This window comes from Haliotis cracherodii, unplaced genomic scaffold (genome assembly GCF_022045235.1).
Source record: "Haliotis cracherodii isolate W230 unplaced genomic scaffold, xgHalCrac1.p SCAF_15, whole genome shotgun sequence".
NCBI lineage: Eukaryota > Metazoa > Mollusca > Gastropoda > Lepetellida > Haliotidae > Haliotis > Haliotis cracherodii.
The window spans coordinates 3,953,701-3,975,920 of NW_027266270.1; the positions used below are offsets into that span (position 1 = coordinate 3,953,701).

At 40.3% G+C, this 22,220-nt stretch overlaps 1 protein-coding gene across 1 annotated transcript; it reads left to right on the forward strand.

Moving 5' to 3' along the window:
- Positions 1-714: 714 nt before the first annotated feature.
- Positions 715-21,376, forward strand: LOC139461727 (excitatory amino acid transporter-like). Its single transcript, XM_071243182.1, has 11 exons — positions 715-988; positions 7,852-7,926; positions 8,882-9,004; positions 10,817-10,910; positions 13,220-13,262; positions 13,940-14,063; positions 14,955-15,081; positions 15,673-15,906; positions 16,260-16,451; positions 18,740-18,874; positions 20,983-21,376. The coding sequence occupies exons 1-11, from the start codon at positions 715-717 to the stop codon at positions 21,101-21,103; spliced, it is 1,542 nt and encodes a 513-aa protein (XP_071099283.1). The 3' UTR covers positions 21,104-21,376.
- The last annotated feature ends 844 nt before the right edge of the window (positions 21,377-22,220 follow it).

The window sequence follows — 22,220 nt, forward strand, 5'->3', positions numbered from 1 at the left end:
ACCCGGTTTTTTACTGTGTAGTGACCATTTGAGTACCTCAAAGTATTGAACATTTTTTATGCAACAAATTCCTCACTAAAATCTAAATTTCCAATTTTCTGTTAGTGTATGTATGTCTACGGTAAACTACGTTTATAACGAACAAGCTTATAACGAACTGACCGATATAACGAACTTATGTTTTAGTCCCGGGCATTTGTCGAAAAATGCTGTATATATTTTTAGAACGAACTACGGTTATTACGAACTAAAATTATTGGTCCCGTTGAGTTCGTTATAACCGTAGTTTACTGTACTTTATTTGACAATGGTTTGACTGTGAATAATATTCATATATTTATATAATTAATTGCTTTGCCAACTCTGCTGGGGATAAGCTGTTTATGCAGGGAGCTCTGATTTAGTTGAATACGACTGTCGGTGTCTTTCAGTGATCTGTGGTCCCTTCAAAGACTTTTCACCGCTATTTTGCCTCTTACGACTAATGGAATCTGTTTCGGTGGATACACGACACTGGTTATTTTCTTACGTTGACGTTTTGTTTGTAGCTGCTATCAAAATAGATATGGGAAAAAGAGTCGACAAATCAGAGACACAGATAAGTAGTTTGTTTTGGCCTATTCTGTGTATTCGGTGCCAACTTTAAATATAACCCAATCCCATTGACGAGTTGAAAGCACAAGGGAAAGACTTTTGCCAAACAGTGGTGACCCTATGACACAACTTGCTGATCAAGGCACTACACAGGTGGACATGACACAACTTGCTGATCAAGGCTACACCACACACGTGGACATGACCCAAGCTGAAGGGCGGTTGTTGGCAGAGCAGAGTACCAAGGATGAGAGTACCAAAGTTTCCTGCTTTAAGGCCAACCTTAAGACTCATCGGTTGATGGTCTTTATCTTTGTTGGGGTGATAGCTGGATTCGGCCTTGGAAGTGGAATACGATCTCTGGAGCCTTCTGATGATGTGCTGATGTGGATCGGTATGTTGCAATAAGTGTTGGATTAAATGTTGATAAATGGAACAAATACAAGTATGAAAACTATAATTAAATATAACAGATGTTATGTTTGGGATGACACTTTCTGAGTAAAGTACAGATTCTCGTACTTTTGTCCCCGGGGGGTGGGGGGGGTGGGGGGTGGGGGGGTGGAGATAGGAAGAGAGGGAGGGAAAGAGAGAGGGAGAGAGAGAAGGACAAAGATAGTAAAAGTATAAACACATCAATGACATACATTACTGCACAATTGTTGAGAATATGAGAAAGCATAAACAACATAAAAACATTGCATATACCAAACACACTGCACATGTACTCGACAGAGAAAGCTATCATTCATGCTGGTGGCATCTCTTTGTTCTCAATGGGACCGAGTGGCCACCCTGATGGTCATGGGTATACTGGGTGTACTGCGGGTATACAGTCTGTGATATTAATGGGCTATTGCTAATAGCGGCGTAAAACCCAACTCACTCACTACTTTATCACTGCATTATTCACACTGACAATAATGCTTTGTCAAACGTCTCAGTGCATTGTTCATGTGACTGAAAGGACCAAACCGCATCCTACCGTGTTACTGAAACTGTTAACTGTCAACACCTCAATGTACAGATAACTCTAGAGAGAGCTTGTTAAGGTTAAAAGTGAAAGGGAGATGGTCGGGGATTGATTTAAATTTACGTTTATGTGTTCTTTTTAATCTGGGATGGAAGATGAATATAATTTTATCTTAATATCTAAGTCCTATTAGAACATAAGACACCATCTGCCTGAAATGTATTGCCGTAATCCGAATAACTATAAATTTAGAACGGTTCTGTCTTCGAACGCTGTAAGGTTATTTAGTAACTTGTGTAAATATCTGTGTCAAAGATATGAAGTTGGACAAATTTTTGCAAACACTATAATATAAATTATAATATAATTTTCTTGTGCATTCATTTACCATTGTAACATGTCTATATGCACTCTCTATGTGTATGGGCCAGTTGCCTTCATACGAATAAGAACCTGACTTGACTTAACTTGATAACTCTTGACAGTTTGTTATGTTAAGACAATTAAGACAATCCTGCTTAAAAACAGTTAAGTCATCAAATGAAATCTTCATAATATCGTGCTAATACCACATATAATAATGGGGGGTCTGTGACGTTTTAATAAAAGCGACAAGACCCATTAATGTGATCTAATGGTCTCAGTGAAACATGGGTGAAATCCTGTTATCTTTCTGAATATTTGCATGACTTATCCATTATGATTTATAGGCGGAGAGAACTGATTTGCATGGGAGGCTTTCTGGTGAGATTTTTGTGACGATAAAACGCCCTGTCGCTTATATGTATGTGAAAAGAACATTGATTTCCCAGAATGCTATAGTCAAGGTTTCCAACAAGTCAATATTTGGTATTCATGTGTTATTCGCGTGTGTCTATAACCATCCTTATGATTCTCCGTGATATCAGATCGAATCCACAAACTAGGGAACATCAATGTTACACGACTCACTTCTTGATATTCTACAGGAAATTGATATGTATTTGTTCCTTAGTGATGTCAGTAATGACAGAACATTAGTGAACCCGACTTTATAGATGGTGACATAGCAGAGAGAATGGAGGATCTGGACGACTTCAGTTATCTATCTGATAAATGTAATCTAAAGCGTTGTTCGTGTGATAAGATATAAAACAAAACAGGAACTCAGTTACTTAATTTTGGTTCAGCTTGTCATTTGTGTTTTTATAATGGCCGCTGTGGTACTGATTCAGGAATTGATGACTTTACATTTAGCAGTGCTCCGGATCAAGTGGCATTGATTATGTGATGTCATCGCCAGCGCTATGTTCACTCTGTCAACGCTTTGACATCGTAACAAGGTCAGACTCTGGCCACCTTCCACATAGGTCTTCATTATGTTACGTGACACACCTGCCGAGTTTGATTCTCATAATGCATGTTAACCCCGTGACTACCGTTATGTGTAGATGTAGCCAAACGGGCTTATTCAAAGATAACTTACTTTCTGATTATATGTTGGACATGTTTGACACCTTTTAGAATTGATACTTTCAGATATTGGCAAAGTAGTCACAGTATTTACTGATGCTATTTATAATGATGTACAAAATATGAAACGATCTAGTAATACATTTAAGAATATGACACGGGTCTAGATTGAAAATGAACGTGAATATTACAGTTGTGAAAGACTGTGTGATTATGCTTTTACGCCGCTTTTAGCAATATTCCAGCAATATCACGGCGGGTTGTGAAAGAAATAGGTTGTTGTAGGTCTCAGAAGGATCCAGTTTCGTTACAGAGATATATAGATACAAGCAAAAGTATACATAAGTGTTGAGAGATAAGAAACGTAACCTATTAGTTCTTGTAACACTTTGTGGGTAATATACACAACAGCAAAACGTTTTGGTCTGCAGGGGGTTTATGAGGTTATGTGTGGGGAGGTATGAATGAGATGGAAGGTTAGTGAATGTGATATTGAATGAAGTGGTTGCTAGTTGGGTTGTTGGTTTGGTGGTTTGCTGCGTTAGCGAGTGAGTAGGTGACTGAGTAGAATTACATCAGCAGATACAATATACAATGATAATCAATCAAGAAATACTCAGGATAAGGATATACAGATATGGTTTAATGAACCGTCATCAAATTATCCTAAATCGAAAACTATATTTATCCTCATTCAGCGTATTGAAGTTCCTCCAGGTTCAAGTACCGTCCTTCCATCACATTGTCAGATAACTCCCGAAAGCTTAAAAAACTAGTTATACTTATATATTTTGAATATTTAAAGACTTTCCGTGTGAATTACTGAAATAAATATAATTCAAATAAAGTGTTTTGTATTATTAGGTTTACAGTTGTTCATACATTTTATATTGCCTTGCATCAATGCATATTATATGCGATGTGTAGCCTACTATTGCGCATTCCCAACCCGTTGTTTGTTTGTTTGTTTAACACTACATTTAGCAATATTTCAGCTGTCTGACGGTGTCTGTTAATAATCTTGTCTCGACCAGATAATCCAGTGAGTAATATTATGAGCAACGATCGAAACCGTGGAATTACGATGACAAGCTACTAACCATGTCAGTGAGCCTGACGACCGGATGTATTATAATTAAGTCGCCTTCAGTCACCTATTCTAACCCGAACTTCCCATGGGGGCCTCGTGTCCAGTAATCACTTTCATATGCCATCAGCCTGACTGGCGACTTTGCCAAATAATTGTTAAAACAATGGGTACAGCAGAGTAACGCTGAGCGCCAGGCTTGTCGTGGACATGTATTGCACTATCTGGGAACGTACTGCACCATGACCTGCTGCACAGAGAGGATTTTACCAACAATATGGATGTTTATGACAAGCCAGTCGTTGATAGTGTTAACTGCTCTGGGAGTGACCATTGGTTTCCTTGTGGGCATGTTAATTCACCCAGCGGACCCTTCGCCGGACGTTCTGATGTGGTTAGGTAGGTCATCGGAACTGACTGAGTTTGGGAAGCTGTATGAGAGTGTGAATGTTGTTTACAAACAACCAAACACAGTGATATAAATATACCGCCAATTAGAAAAACTGTATCACGCCTTGTCATGAAAGTGAGCATAACATTAGTACGATGGCTGACTTTAGTGATAATCTGCTGAATCAGCGAGTCACATACCGGAGCATAAGCTGTGTTTAGATTTAAAACCAGATCGGTTTTCTAATCATGCATATGTGTTTGTAGATACCCTGTATGTGGTCTGAAAGGGAGCATGTTGTGTTTAAAGCCACAAAAAACATTTTATCACAGGAAAATGTTTTTATTCCAGGTAAAATATTATGTTATAAATAATCATTTGGACAAAACAATGGTGAACTTTTAGCAATATATGAAGGAGTCAGGGAAGAGTTGGCACGAGAGCCGGAAGGGTGTCTAATTGATAACAATTACTAAAAGCGACAAAGATCTTTCAATAGCCACAAGAAATCTCTGCCAAAAGTAGAGTCGATTGTACGATTCCGGCTATTTTTAATCACTATCAAATGGGCGTGTGTGAAAAAGGTGAGCGTATCAGGTCCCACAAGTGGCACCAATCAGAAACAAACGCATGCAAAGGCAAGTCAATCTGAAATAATCAATATTCATGTTATATCATGCTGTAATATTTCTGAAACAGCTCATGCATATGCCATTTCGGGATACAATGCGGTGTCCTGTACTTTAACTGGAGTTTACTGAGGTAATGTTTTGACAAGAAGGTTATAAAGGTAGTCAGGTCTTGAGGATTAGTAAAGGAGATGAGTTGCTTCTGTGAAGATGTCTCATACTAGCAATGTTGTGCAGGTTGTACCTGCAAATCTCGCAGTTGATGTGTGACTCCATGGTAAGTCCCGGCTCGAGATGAACCCTAAGAGTCTTAACTAAGTCTCAAAGATGGATGGCTGTCTCCTTGTGCATGTGTCCAGTGAATCCAACCTGTTGACAGAGTGATGAACTCAAAACCATATATGCGAGAATTATTATATAGTTTGGTTGGTGACCACATCAGGTGTGTGTTGTGTGTGTTCCATGTGGACGTACTGTTGTAATGTAAACACAGAACCTGAAGTAATCAGTGATGAGTTGCTTCTGTGAAGATGTCTCATACTAGCAATGTTGTGCAGGTTGTACTGGCTTTCTCAGAATACTTCCACAAAATGACCGCAGACCGGAAGAGTGGGGGTACTCATCAGTCAGACTCACCTTTACCAATCAAATAGTATATGCAATTCTACAACCAGACGAAGGTACTGATTGTCATTTCGGCAAAAAAATAAAACTGTCCAGATCTAAGGTAGTTGTCATGATATGTATAATGTTTCATTATTAATATGATTTGTGTAATCCAGTATCGACTGTCATAGTGTGTACGTGTAAGCTATAATTTTCTATTTTGTTGAGATATAAAAAGCTATTATATATCAAAAGAAAGGGCATAGAAGGAGCTTTGAATTGATATGTATCATGTCTATGTGTCACTACATCAACAACAGTTATATTTTGATATATGACCAATAGCGGATGAGAAATGGCGGCAAGTTTTAAATCCAATATGGCTGTCACGTTCGAGTTCGTGGAAAAACGTTCATCATCATTTTTCATAAACAGTGAAGAAGTTTGATGGTTTGAATTCTTGTTGCCAAGATTGTGCCCAAGACAGTGACTCCTTTCATTAGCCCAAGATACGTGTTTCGATGCAATGCCTTATAGCTCAATAAACTATTGACTAACGTTCCCAATCAGTTTAAAAAGAAAATGCTCCTTGTGTTGTGTTTTATACCCAAACATGAATTCAAATCATATGGGACTGTATTATAACACTCTTAACATTGGTTTGCGCACGTTTTCCTTACGAATTAAACATCGAGTAATTCAAGAAGGACATAATTTGATAAGCAGAAAATTAACCCTTGTGTGTGTATCGTAATAGCATTTGTCATCCAAAACTGGCTTCCACGGGAGATATCGCTAGGGTGAGACCATGCGATATCTACATTGTAGTACTTTTTACACTTAAGACACTGCTTATTACTGTCTACAAACTGAAAAAGTTGGAAGAATGATGTTGGAAGATAAACGAAATCTCACCCTCGTGTCTTTTGATATCAAATACATCAAAACATTCGTTGACAAAAGTGGAAAGGATCCTCGGCAAGCCTCGGAATTTTCCCACTTTTATCAACTCGTGTTGATATATTTGATATCAAAAGACACTCGGGTGAGATTCTCAATATATCAGGAAGGAAACACAGCGAAAAGCTGACCAATCGTAGAGCAATCTTGGAGCTTTTATCATTGATGGTTATATGCTTCAAGTTTGAGGTACGGCTTTCTGTTATTGATTAGTGGCGTAAATAAAAGTCACAAATAATATTGATTATATTATTTATATTGATGAAGAGATCCTGTTGTGATTATGAATTACAAAAGAACAAGGCTTTGGGGTAAATAGAACATATCAAATAACCAATATTAATGCGGAGAAAGGGTGTCTACACAAAATTACGTCATGCGGGTCTCAATTGTGATGATGACATTAACTACAAATATATTCTCATTCTTTATGATGGTTTTTGATACCCGATATACGAGCAAGTGGCGCTTTTCAGAGGTTTGCCTTGTAGGGTGCTACTGGAATCGACCAGTGCTGATATAGCTGACACCAAAGGAAACTAACTGGGAGATAGTTATTCGTTATCCAAACAAGCCTCACACTTTATATTCCAACATTGCGTTCTCTGGTCTTCCTGAAGGTAATTACAATATTGTGTTATATATGGCTACAACCCTCTAATCTGTGCACATTGGTGCAAATGCATCCCTGCGTTTCAAGGGGTTAAAGCGTTCTCTCGAGCTCCTCACGTCGGGTTCGACTCCCCACAAGAGTACAATGTTCAGAGCCAGTCCAGATACCTTCCCGCTGTGAATCCGGACCGGATACATTCCGGAATTCTTCCGGAAACATTCCCAAAAAATGTCAAAAGGGGGGTGCATTTGGTTCAATTAAGTGTGAGTGAGTGAGTATGGTTTTACGCCGCTTTTAGCAATATTGCAGCAATATCACGGCGGGGGACACCAGAAATGGGCTTCACACATTGTACCCATGTCGGGAATCGAACCCGGGTCTTCTGCGTGAGGAGCGAACGCTTTAACCACTAGGCTACCCGACCGCCCCCAATTAAGTGTGAAACACATAACAAAATATCTGAAAATTCACTTCTTTTGCTGTGTGGTATATTGCTAACAGCGGCGTAAAACACACGTCACTCATTCACTCACTTGTGTGTTTCAGGCCTCCCTGGTGAAATGTACATGCGGATGCTGCAGATGATGATCTTACCCCTCATCATATGCAGCGTCATCACAGGTAAAGGCAGCCTTGTGAAGCCAAACTTTCTTCAGAGCTTGGTTTACGGATATTTTGTGAAAACTCCTGGCGAAATTTAGCAACGACATCTCAGATTTTTTTATCATTTGGATGTAACACCAAACTTTTTTAGCTTGATTTGCGGATGTTTCGTGAAAACGCCTGATCCGTACGCGGACGCATTTTCGTACCAACAACATCTCAGATTTTTTGGTGTTCTTCAAGAAATCATTTGGATCTGTTGCCATGTGTTTAGTGTTCAGGAAACCGGCCTTGTCAGTCTTACATTTTGAAGCGGTATGGACATTTTTTTGTTTATGTTCATAGTTATGACAATCATTAAGATGAAATGATTGTTGTTGCCTCTTGTAATGTCGTAAACAGATCTCTGAAACCAGGCCAGGAAACTGCGAATTCGAGGGTTTATCGAAATGGTTGATTTGCATAAAGTGAGTTTAAGCCACTTGCAATTGTTTGCAGAATATTATTTCTTGGGAGACATAAGAAAGATACAAACATATAACTGCATCTGATTTTGAGAACTGCGTAAATGGAAAAAAATTATTCCCCTAATCATGAGAACGATTAAGCGATTCCGATACCTGCTTTGTGGAGGTTTTACCAGAAGTGATGACACGTTTGCTGCCGTCGAGGCCAGGCCACGCCCTTTTCGATTTGGCCATCGTGTGTAGCAGTATTTTAATTATATATCAAGAAACACTGGAATAGGCTCTCCTGCAAGCAATACTTCATCATTCGTGTGATTCTGTATATTCTGATGGGTTTTTTTCTACAAAAATGAATCAAATGTTAGACCACACTGATGTACGTTTAAATCATTTTATGCTGAAGAAACCCAACTGTTCACATGGGATAATTTGACAAACTTCTTACTTTGCTGACGTTAATGGTATTCATGTATGTACTTTGATGATGTCTGTGTTTGCTGCTGCAGGCACGGCCTCGGTTGACCCCAAATGTAACGGACGCGTCAGTGTTGCAGCCTTAACCTACATCATTGTCACAAACACCTTCCCATGCCTCCTCTCTATAGCGCTTGCCTTCGCTATAAAACCAGGTAAGTTTGACAAAGGTGATGGATCCATCATTCTATATACGGGGGGAGGGGGAGGGGGATACTATCAGTCGCCGCGTCAAAATTGAGTTTTTAGGATAAAACCTGGAAACAAATGATTTTTTTGGGAATAATACTTGTCTTAAAAATATCCCTGCTCAAGAATATCCAATGGTCGGACTCTTAAACATAGATAGTATGTGTGTCAGTTTTAGTGTGCTTATTCACATTCTTCTTAAAAAGCAAACATCAGCTACTGATACAGAATAATCGATTTTAACGAAATCAAGTGTTACAACAACGTCGTCGTCGTCGTTACTGCTTTTGTGAATGACGATCTTCGACTGGGTCTTAGTCTATCTGAAAGGGTGGACAGGCGATCTCCCATTTCTCGTAGACTGCGCGTGGACGACACTAAATAACACATCAATATCATCGATCCTCGGCTTTGAATGAAAACAGAAAGCGGAATACACGAATTATGCTTCAGAAGTAGAATTACTCTTGCCAAAGCTACCCCAGAAGAGTACTTATCACCCAACACAAACTATACAGGTGTACACTGTCCCATCTAGACTGCCTCCGTGGTCTGGTGGTAGAGCGTCCGCACGGAGAGCGGAAGGTACGGGGTTCGATCCCCTGCCGCGTCATGTGAAAACGACGTTAAAAGATGGTACTTGTTGTTGCCCTGTCTGTCGCTCGGTATTAAGGGGGTACAACAAGGACTGGTTGGCTTGGAGTCAGTATGCTGTGTCTGAGTGGGGTATTCATGTTAAACTGCGGCATGGTATCTCAGTGAGCTAGCACTATAAATCGACTTCAGTCCGGACTAGTACAAGCAGCCACACACACACACACACACACACGTGCATGCACGTCGCTATATAAGTGCAATAACCTTGGACTCGACGTTAAACCCCATTTCACCTTACCTGTCTCCATCTTTATTTACATTAGTGACGAAGGACGCTATGCATGCGCACACATAATCGGATATGGTAAAGTCTCGAGTACTTGTGATCGTCTCCAAAAGCGTTGAGTGTCTGTAATAACGACCTAATTTTACGTATTGTATTTAGATATATTTAGGATTGTATTTGATATTGTATCACCAAAATAAGAAAGGGCTCAGGAAAGGAAATATAGAAATTGCCTACAAAAGACCGAAGATGTAATTACATATTTTAAACGTACATGTACGTTGGAGGAGAATAATTTAGGACAGGCATTTTGTCACAACTTAAACAGTAATGTGTTAAGTGAGCTGATTTTAACGCCGCATTGAACAGTAATATCACGCCCTGACAACATCATTGGGAAGCTAATAGATGCAGATCTTAGATGTTTACCATTGTGGTATACTCAGGAACTCGGGTATGTCGTACACCAACCACGGGTCATAATCAAGGTCATTCTGGGACGCGATTCCTCGACCAGTGTATCCTGGCTAGTCTAAGAGACTCATCTCTGCAAGGCGAATTGCGGCGCCTTACACCCGACCCGCGTTCCACCCGTAACGTACCCGTTAATAATCACCATGGGTATCGATCCTCTCCGCTGCAGGGGCACGGGTGGACCTGTCGTCTAAGGCGCCACAATTTGCCTGCAGAGTTCCACAGGCGTGCGAGAAACCTGTGGTCATGGTACCAAACCAAAATTGTGATCTTGGTTTATCAGCGCAATACCCGTACTCGTGGGTTTCAACAAACTGAATCACTGAGGACTTTTATCCCAGATCAATCTTACACGCCTGTTTATACTAGTTACTCACTCACTCATTCAGTCACTCACTCACTTGTTGACTCTCTGCTGCAGGCGTTGGGATGAGCGATGTGAAGGGGGATGCTGTCGCACAGACGGACCCCGAAAACATCATCTCAACACAAGACATCTTTGCCGACCTGATCAGGTGAGGGTATTGGTCAAATTGTGACATCTTACCTTAAACCTCAATTGAACCCAGTTATAAGACAGATTTAGCATGTTCCTTGATATCACATATATTTTTTGTGACATTGAATGTTGCAAAAGTTTTGTTCTCTTAAAAAAACTCATGTTTTATAGACGTGTATAAAACTATGTTAGAAAACTGAATATTTATCTGAATTCATCAGAAAACATAATTATATTCAAGCTGGTCACAATCGACGTGGCTGCTTCTATATTACATATGTACAGTAAACTACGGACACGGTTATAACGAACTAACGGATATAACGAACTAACTTTTAAGTCCCGACTATATGCTGTAGTTATGCTGTATATATGCTTATAACGAATTACGGTTATAACGAACTAAAATTAGTAGTCCCTTTGAGTTCGTTATAACCGTAGTTTACTGTAGATGGAATGAGTGAGTGAGTTGGGTTTAACGACGCTTAATGAGTTACATTCAATAGATGTGGGAGGAAAGCCCGAAATGATGATTCACTTCAGTGAATGAGTGAGTGAGGTGGATTTAACGCCGCTTTTAACAGTGTTCCTGCTATATCACGGCGTGTCAGCTTGATGTAGGAGGAAAGTCCGAAGTGATGCAGGTCTCAGACGGTTACCACTTTGATAAAACCCACGAGCTCGGGTGTGGTGCTGACAAACCTAGAAATATCGGTTCGAGCCGGGATTCGTACCAACGATCACGTGTTCCTGTCGTGCCCAAGGGAAGCAACTATGTGCAGCGAATTGCTGCGCCTTTGACGACTACGCCAACCGTGCCCCCTGCTGTAGAGAGGATTCATTACTTGCGCTTTTTTATGAATGTGAAATATCAACGAATAAACGGGACGAAGTGCAGGGGCGAAACTACCATTGTAGCAGAAAATCAATTGCTTATACCTAAAAAAAGGACGATTTTTGTTTACACCTTAAGAAAGCATATTTGTTTATGTAAATCTTCACGACGAACGTGATATATTTAATTTCATCCAAACTTGGTATGTGTATAAATCAAGGGCTAAAGTGGTACCTTTTGTGCATTTTTCATGTTTTCCATGGCAACAAGGTTGACTTTGACTCTGTTCATAGTGGTGTGGTGTGGTGTGCCGGACCATATCTCTAAAAGTAATAGTTATTCTTTCATGACATTTTGCACACACAAAGATCAGGTTGTCAACTGGTGCCTTCTGCTATTAAGGGATAATTATTAAATATTTTTTCTCTTTCAGTTGGTCATTAGTTTGATTTTGACTCTGTTCACAGTGGAGTGTACCAGACATAGAAATATGTCCGAAACCCAATTCCATAGTATTGTTTTGATAGTTTAATAACAACTTGTATACGCACAGACAGATTAGAAAGAAATCCTCTTTAAGTTAAACTTAAAGCTGCAGTCAGATGATTTGTTCTTTCGAATGTGTGGGGTCATCTTCTGAAGACTCTTGGTATAAACACCGGTTAGTTCATTTCTATACTTATTTCATTGGGTGAAAACACAGATGGTTGTCTGTTATCAGCTTATGTCATAGATGAAAGCTTTAGTTAAATGATAAATCCTATTTTACCCACAGTGTCCTTTGATGTCAATTATATTACCACTAGTCTGTTAACGTAATTAATATAAAGTGATATTAAATGACGCGTGGGTGAGATTATTAACTGTTTCCAATAGAAAATTACCCTGAAGAATTTATTACTGTAACACCTTGATCAGTGCATTCGCACATTGATGTTTGAGACAATCTTTAAATTCACCTTTTTCAGGCAATATCTTAGAATTCAGATTTGGAATATTTTACCTTACCGTTTTATACACAAGCACGAAATATGTATGGAAACAGTTATAATATAATTATTATGACATCGAGCATATGTGTGTGTTCATAATGTCTAATGGAATATGGGGCGGTCGGGTAGCCTTGTGGTTAAAGCGTTCGCTCGTCACGCCGAAGATCCGGGTTCGATTCCTGACATGGGTACAATGGGTGAAGCCCATTCCCGGTGTCCCCCGCCGTGATATTGCTGGAATATTGCTAAAAGCGGCGTAAAACCATATTCACTCACTCATTCTAATGGAATATATTTCTCACATGAAAAGTGTAAAGAGAGTTCCGCTTGGTAAGAAATATCACAAGTGTGACTTTTTTGTGACGTCACGACCGCAAAAAGCGTGAGACGTCATGTTATTGCGTTGAACATCCCACATGCTAACAGGAAAATGTGAGACATCTGATCAACTGACAAGAAAGACTTTCTTACATTTATTTATTTATACAAACATTTCAGGAACATCGCACCAAGCAATCTCATCACAGCCTGCTTTCAACAGGTATATATTTTACGATCTCTCTAATGATAGAAAAAACGTCAGACCGCCTCCTTGGTCTAGTGGTAGAGCGTCCGCCCGGAGAGCGGAAGGTCCGGGGTTCGATTCACGGCCGCGTCATGCAAAAACGACGTTAAAAGATGGTAGTTGTTAAGGGGCTAAAACAAGGACTGGCCGACTCCGAGTCAGTATACTGTGTCTGAGTGGAGTATTCATGTTAAACTGCGGCAAACCTCACCTCAAAAACGTCATGTAGCCTCCAGTAGTGCAATGTAAGGCGCCGAAACATTTTACGGAAAATTATTTATATTGATAAAATATATTAACAATGAATGAATTCGTACTGCACTGTGACTGCAAAACATTCTGAAGCATTTAAAGAACGCAATAGCTTCAAGTTATGATGGTTACTATACGGAAAAAATACTGAAAAGAGTAAACAGAAATGAATTTGACCCTGCGACGATTTGTGCATATTAACTAACCCTATATACTATAAAACAGATTGTTCCCAAAACTCAATCTGTAGGTATTTCGGATAACAAGAGATTAAAATATGTATTGCAAAATAGAGATGCTTCTCTCAATATTCAGCTCTCAATCCTAATCACTACCTCGTGTCAAACAGAAGTAGTTGTAAATAGTTGTATGTTAATCGGATAACTCTATAAATTCTTCAGGCTCAAACAAAGTATGCGATAAAAGAAGAAATCACGATTCGAAACGTGTCTGGCCACCTTGAGAACATCACGACCATCACGAAGACACGTGTCCCTGGCGCCAGTAACTCCCCGAATGCTCTCGGTAAGGTATCACGTGATGTGTACAGCAATCTATGTCGGTCTTTTCAGGAATAATATCGTAGTTCCAATTATACAACATATTCTTAGCCAATCAAGGAATCTATCAAAATAGATGTGGGAGGAAAGCCCGAAATGATACGGGTCTTAGATGTCCATCACTTCAGTGAATGGGTGAGTGAGTTGGGTTTAACGCCGCTTTTAACAGTATTCCTGTTATATCGCGGCGTGTCAGCTTAATATAAGAGGAAAACCCGAAGTGATGCAGGTCTCAGACGTTTACCACTTCGGTGAAACCCGCGACCACGGGTTAGTGCTGACAAACCTAGAAACATAATCGGGGCGAACCGGGATTCGTACCCACAATCATAGGTTTCTGGCGTGCCTAAGGGACGCAACTCTTCACAGCAAATTGCGGTGCCTTAGACGACTAAGCCTAATGATAGTTCGATGATCTGATTATACACCTATGTGTTGGGTCCGCTTTCGTTATATCCTAAGTTTAGAGCTTGTGTTGTGCTTTGATGTTCGTTAAATCCGAAGCTTCATGTTTGACGTTTTCGGGGCTAATGTTGTGCTATGATGTTCGTTACATCCGAAGCTTCATGTTTCTTCATGTTTTCGGGGCTGTTGTGTTATATGATGTTCGCTCTATCCGAAGCTTACTTTTTTTACGTTTCTAGGGTTACTGTTGTGCTGTTTGATGTTCGTTATATCCTAAGGTTAATGTTTGACGTTTCTAGAGATGCTGTTGTGCTGTATGATTACGAGATAAACATACTGTATTTTCGATGTAGAGCTAGGTTACCTGTAAAATTAACCGCACTTGATTGAATTTGAAACCGAACGCGTTTGATGTTCACTACATCCGAAGGTTAATGTTTGACGTTTCCAGGACTGGTGTTGTGCTGTATGATGTTCGGCATCGCTATATCCACCATAGGAAAGGCAGCCAAACCGTTCTTCGTCTTCTTTGAAGCAGCTACCATTATCATCTTTAAGATCTTGAACTGGCTTATATGGTGAGAGTTTGTTGTAAATGTGTGTTGTAAAACGCCTGCTGCAAACGCCTGTTTTAAACCTGTTATTACAGAATATCCACAGAATATATGATCATGTATATCATTATCAAATACGATGAAAAAGGTATCACCTTCATCATAACTTGTTAATAAATTGTGGTATGTGAATACCCCCTTCGTCTATGCCCTAGGCGCATTGGGGAGGAGGAAGGGGTAGGTAGGTGGAAGAAGGGGGGAGTCGTGAGCAGGGATGGTGTGGGGAGGTTGTTCACGTCGCCTTCTGCCAGAAGGGTAACACCGTTTGTTCGAATCAGAGACTCGCCCTGATTATTACTCAATTGGCAATTTTAAAAGGATAGGATGTGCGGAAAATATTTTCGGAACAGTTACATTTTGGAAAGCTAATCTGTTAAAATCACAACATCACTTAAGGCACACTTGCAAATCCAAACATTTAACAATATGTGTGGTTTCTGATAGAAATGAATAATACAAATGGCTTAACTCTCTTCCTTATCCGTTTACGAGTTACGAGCCGTTATCCAATGGGCTCTTGAATTAAGTGGCGATATATACCCGTATTTGCAATAGGTACACGCCGATTGGAGTTCTAAGTCTGATAGCTGTTGCCATAGCGCGGGCGGATAACATCCTGGAGACGTTCCGATCCCTTGGGCTGTTCGCATGCACTGTGGTGGTCGGCCTGCTCCTCTACCAGTTCATCATCCTGCCCCTGGGAGTGTTCGCCATCACCAGACGGAACCCGTACAAGATACAGGCGGAGTACAGTCGAGCCTGGATGGTTACGTTTGCATCGGCTTCATCGTAGGTCAACCCGGCTTATTCCATTACCTTTACCTCACACCCCGGAAAGCATACCTATTACATTATTTACATTTATTTAACCGCATACCGATAAATCCATCGACATATAGTTAGTACAACATGACGGCCGAGTTTGAGAATATCTTCTTAATGGATATAAAAAATGAGGTAAATAATTTGATACCGAGAAAATTGTACATATGGATCATAACTACCTGCAGATTAAAATGTGTAATGGTCACGTGAACGAGTGAAACTACTCAGTATTGTTACTATTAAGTTTCCTCCGCAAGCTGACCTGTTGACAAGGAGTATCTAAGTATGATACCGGCGTTCCTCTATATTTGTTACAGAGCAGTAGCTATGCCTGAAGGCCTTCTCGCCCTTGAGAGGCTCCACATCGACAAGAGAGTGGCACAGTTCGTCGTCCCCCTCTCTTCCGCAATTAACAGGGACGGCAGTACGATGTTCATGGCAGCTGCGTGCATCTTTATCAGTCAGATAGAAGGCATGGAAGTAGATGGCAGTAAAGTAATAACGATATGGTATGAAGTATTGCGTTTGTTCAAGGAGACATTTACACACACGCAAAGATCATTCACGTTTGTCTCTGTGCACAAAAGTACATGTGATGCACTCAGATATTCAAAAACATGTAGACACGTGCGTATATTCACCCATATACAGATACATTATTCATCCACTCACATACAGATACATCTATACATCCTACCACACACAGATACGTGCAAACATTCACCAACACACAGATACATCCATACATCAACCCACATACAGATACATGCATACATCCACCCACATACAGATACGTGCATACATTCACCAACACACAGATACATCTATACATCCACCCACATACAGATACATGATTCATCCACTCACATACAGATACATCTATACATCCACCCACATACAGATACATGATTCATCCACTCACATACAGATACATGATTCATCCACTCACATACAGATACATCCATACATCCACCCACATACAGATACATGATTCATCCACTCACATACAGATACATGATTCATCCACTCACATACAGATACATCCATACATCCACCCACATACAGATACATGATTCATCCACTCACATACAGATACATGATTCATCCACTCACATACAGATACATCCATACATCCACCCACATACAGATACATGATTCATCCACTCACATACAGATACGTGCATATATCATCCCACATACAGATACGTGCATACATCCTACCACATACAGATACGTGCATATATCCTACCACATACAGATACGTGCATATATCATCCCACATACAGATACGTGCATACATCCTACCACATACAGATACGTGCATATATCCTACCACATACAGATACGTGCATATATCATCCCACATACAGATACGTGCATACATCCTACCACATACAGATACGTGCATATATCCTACCACATACAGATACGTGCATATATCATCCCACATACAGATACGTGCATACATCCTACCATATACAGATACGTGCATATATCCTACCACATACAGATACGTGCATATATCATCCCACATACAGATACGTGCATATATCATCCCACATACAGATACATACATCCACCCACACACAGATACATGCATACATTCAGCAACATACAGATAAATGCATACATTCACCCACACACAGATACATGCATACATTCACCCACACACAGATACATGCATACATTCACCCACACACAGATACATGCATACATTCACCCACACACAGATACATCCATACATCCTCCCACACACAGATACATGCATACATTCAGCAACATACAGATAAATGCATACATTCACCCACACACAGATACATGCATACATTCACCCACACACAGATACATGCATACATTCACCCACACACAGATACATGCATACATTCACCCACACACAGATATATGCATACATTCACCAACACACAGATACATCCATACATCCACCCACACACAGATACATGCATACATTCACCAACACACAGATACATCCATACATTCACCCACACACAGATACATGCATACATTCACCCACACACAGATACATGCATACATTCACCCACACACAGATACATGCATATATCCACCGACATCCAGATACATGCATACATCCACTCACATACAGATACATTAATACATCCACTCACTTCCAGATTCATACATACATCCACCCACATACAGATACATTCATACATCCACCCTCATACAGATACATTAATACATCCACTCACATACAGATACATTCATACATCCACTCACATACAGATACATACATCCACCGACATCCAGATTCATACATACATCCACCCACATACAGATACATTCATACATCCTGCCACATAAAGATACATACATCAATCGACATCCAGATACATACATACATCCGCCCACATGTAGATAATTACATCTACCCACATACAGATACATGAATACATCCACCCACATGTAGATAATTACATCTACCCACATACAGATAAATGCATACATCCACCAACATACAGATACATGCATACATCCATCCACATACAGATACATGCACCCATCCATCCACGTGCAGATTTGTTCTGTATAAATAACATTTATTCAGTAATGTAAATATTACATTTGCGTTTCAGCATATTCATTCTGCGAACCATAAGCTCCACATTTCAATGTTGAGTACAAACAAGCGCATGATGCACATACAGAGACATATATGATGAGAAATTATAATTTAGTTGTCATCTGGTGTCTTCGTAATAGTACATTCTGAAGTCATCCACATTGTAGGTTATATAACACATTGCCAATTGGATTGCAGGATTCTGACAGCGGCCCTTTCTCTGGCCGTTCCCGCCCTTCCCAGTGCAAGCATCGTGTGTGTCATCATCATCCTGACCGCCCTCGGTATACCCGCACAGCAAACTGGCCTCCTCTTTGCTCTGGACTGGTTCCTGTAAGTAAATAATCATTAAAATTCATTCATTAATAATTAATAATTAAAAGAAATAAATGCAGCAAAGAGGGTTTGGGTGATCCTGGCACAGTCAGGCTGGTTAGGCTCTTCATCAGCTCAGGGCCCTTGCCTCCTTTCCACGCATCCCAGACAGCGAATAGGACTTCTCCCAGGAAGCGCTGCCCAGTCAAACCCACCCAGAACTTTTCGGAGAATGTGAAGACTCCCCAACACTGCAGCCTTCTCCATTGCCCAGATTGTCAGAAGGGCTGTATTCCTTGTAGCAAACCTGGGCACTCTCCCAATGTCAGTCAATACGTGGGGAGGTACCAAACCTGAGGCACAGACAACATTTGGGAGTTGGACAACTTGGTACTTGTGATGCAAGCGTGACATTCCGAAATCGAGGTCAGCATTTTTGCCATGTTTTTCCTCAGTCTTGTCAATCACATTAGTGTCAATAGGGACAGAAAATTCAATGATATTCAATGGATAGGTTTGAGGCTGTATTCGGGACTTTTCCAAAGTATTGTGTATTTATCATTTCCAATGACCCCCTTAACATATTCTGGGTCATACTATGGATAGACCTCTGTCTCAGAACCACAAGCATGACGAAGAGGGTAATAAAAGGATCGAGCCACTCCATCATACTATGTTTGTGCCAAAGCTGGACATCCAATGACAATGTGTTGGACAGTCTCATTAAATCCATTACATAATGCACATGTCATATTTACATTTTGATGCATAATCACACACTGACGGTTTGGAGTGGGAAGTGACTGGTCCTGAGCTGCAAACAGAAAGCCTTCTGTTTCACTTTTCAGTCCAGCCGACATAATCAAAGCGAAGGACTCTGAAGGGTTGCTGACCTTCTCAACACACTACAAATATACTCGATGTCAGACAGCCTCTCTGGGCCAATTTGATGTGGCACTTGGGTGACACACATTTCTGTGACGTACAGCAGTACAGATCCATCAACAAAATTAATATTGAGATTAGACCTCGACTTCCGAATAACAATTCACAAGAATTCAAACGGACAAAGGCTTTACAGAGAACAATGACCAAGAAGTCTGCAAAACAGCAGCAAATGACAGTGTTTATGAGAAATTTCTTAATCCAAACATGCAGAGATAGCTCCGGCTTTGCTTGAAGGTGGCGAAGTACGATGCCTGCCACTTTTCGGAGTGTACCATCCGCAAAATAACGGATCAGATACGTGGTGTATTGAACTCAAGTGCCTTGTCTGATGGCATATCCTTGAACCATGTCCTCTTACAGAGCCCAGACTTAATGAACAGCCTTCTAGGGGTCTTCCTTCGCTTCAGGAAGGCACCTATTGCTGTGATGGGAGACATCGAGCAGATGTTTCATTGTTTCCATGTGCGTGAGAACCAGCGAGATTGTGAAGCCCATTTCTGGTGTCCCCCGCCGTGATATTGCTGGAATATTGCTAAAAGCGGCGTAAAACCATACTCACTCACCCACTCACTTATACGAACATGGTGTCATAAATGTCCGACTCCTAACACAGTTTTGCCAACTATTTAAACAGTCAAACACACATCTACAACATTCCTTGGTGAAACATTTGATAAGGTCATCAACAACGAGGTGATGAACACACTTCTTCAATTCTGTTTCAAACACATTGCTCTTCATTTCAATCGATATTTACATATTACTTCTTATTTCAGGAATACAGGTTGCCCAGTCGATCAACAAATTCGCACTTCAGAGTTGCGTCCCTTGGGCTTGCCAGGAACAGGTGTCCGTGGGTGTAAATCCTATATTTATGGAATACTGTATGGGACATTCTCGCATTCTCGCGATTTCGACCTTTGGAAACGAGCTAAATATGCCCAAAACACGAGAATGCGAGATCGTGAGAACACCCCTTACAGTATTCCATAGATATTCACCCTGATTATGTTTTGAGATTGTTTAGCATCTAACGCCTGTTCGTGGGTTCACCAAAGTAATGTCCAAGGCCTGCATCACTTCGGGCTTTCGGCCGACATCAAGCTGACAAGCCGTGTTATATCCTAAATAACGCTCATATGTCATTAAACAAACTCACTCACTCACTCTAATTTCAGAGATCGCATGCGTGGTGGTGTGAACCAAATCAGTATGGGCTACTGTGCAGTTGTCGCTTACCACTTCTCCAAATCTGTACTGCTGAAAGAAGACAGCGACGAGGACAGCATTGAGGCGTAGTTGATGGCTACCGCAGTGACGAGTTTGTTAAGCAGTGCTTTACGAGCACAGGACTTTAACAACGCATGTGTTCATGTACTTTACCAGGGAAACTTCATGTCATCTGATCAGAATTGACGGTGGTGTCAGTAATGACACAGGGAGGACAGTACATATAAAATATCAACGCCAGAAAATAACCAGTCTCTATTATACGCCAAAACAGATTCCACGGGGCGCAAAAAACAAAATCACAATTATAATAGTGGATATGATATGTATCTCCAGTTTTGCTTATCTGAATCACCCCTGGAACAAATCGGTTTGTCAAAAGTTATGAATGTTCGACCCGAATATTTTATAACATACGTTTTTTCCCAGTTCCACTTAAAATTGATATACAAATAGTGTGTAGCAGAATTCTGCACCGTACCTCTATTGATGTATGTATTCCTACACCTTGAAAGTTTATCAATCTCGTCATTTTTGTCTGTTTTGATATATACAACTGTTTTTGGTTAAACTATTCTAGATAAAACATGTTTCACGTTGTCGAATTTAATTATAAGTATTGACTGTGACATGGCATATCGGATATTACTTTGCACAGTGTTATTACTGTCGATCTACACTTCAGGTATGACCATTGCAAACAACGTAAGCTACGTGTGTTCTTATCTGAGTATGTTCGACACCAGAATAAACTTTCATATATGTGAGTACAATCACACCCCTTTGTTTACATTTGAAAAAACAGACTACTCTCGAGACAGTTGGATGTGCAATCCATGTGCATGTACTCTTATATATCTGTCAGGAGACATAGAGTTAAACCCTGGGCCATTAAATAAAGACCTAGAAGACATGAAATTAGCAATCATTCAGCAAATAAAAGATTCGGAGGATAAACTAACAAACGAGATCAGTTCGATGAGGAACGACATTCAGTTGTTACGTGGTGACGTCACAGATCTTGAAAAACAACTCAATGAGATCAAAGAAGAAAATAACATCATGAGGTTGGATATTGATGCTGTCAATGATAATGTTGGTGAGATCCATAATGGTTTTGATACTATTGATTCACGCATAGAGGATCTTGAGAGGCGTAGCAGAAGGAACAACATTATTATCTATG

Excerpts from the sequence above, each read along its gene's own strand:
- LOC139461727 (XM_071243182.1), top strand. The coding sequence starts at position 715 with ATGACACAACTTGCTGATCAAGGCACTACACAGGTGGACATGACACAA. Across the intron at positions 10,911-13,219 it reads ATCTTTGCCGACCTGATCAG|GAACATCGCACCAAGCAATC; the intron begins GTGAGGGTATTG and ends CAAACATTTCAG. Across the intron at positions 13,263-13,939 it reads TCACAGCCTGCTTTCAACAG|GCTCAAACAAAGTATGCGAT; the intron begins GTATATATTTTA and ends TAAATTCTTCAG.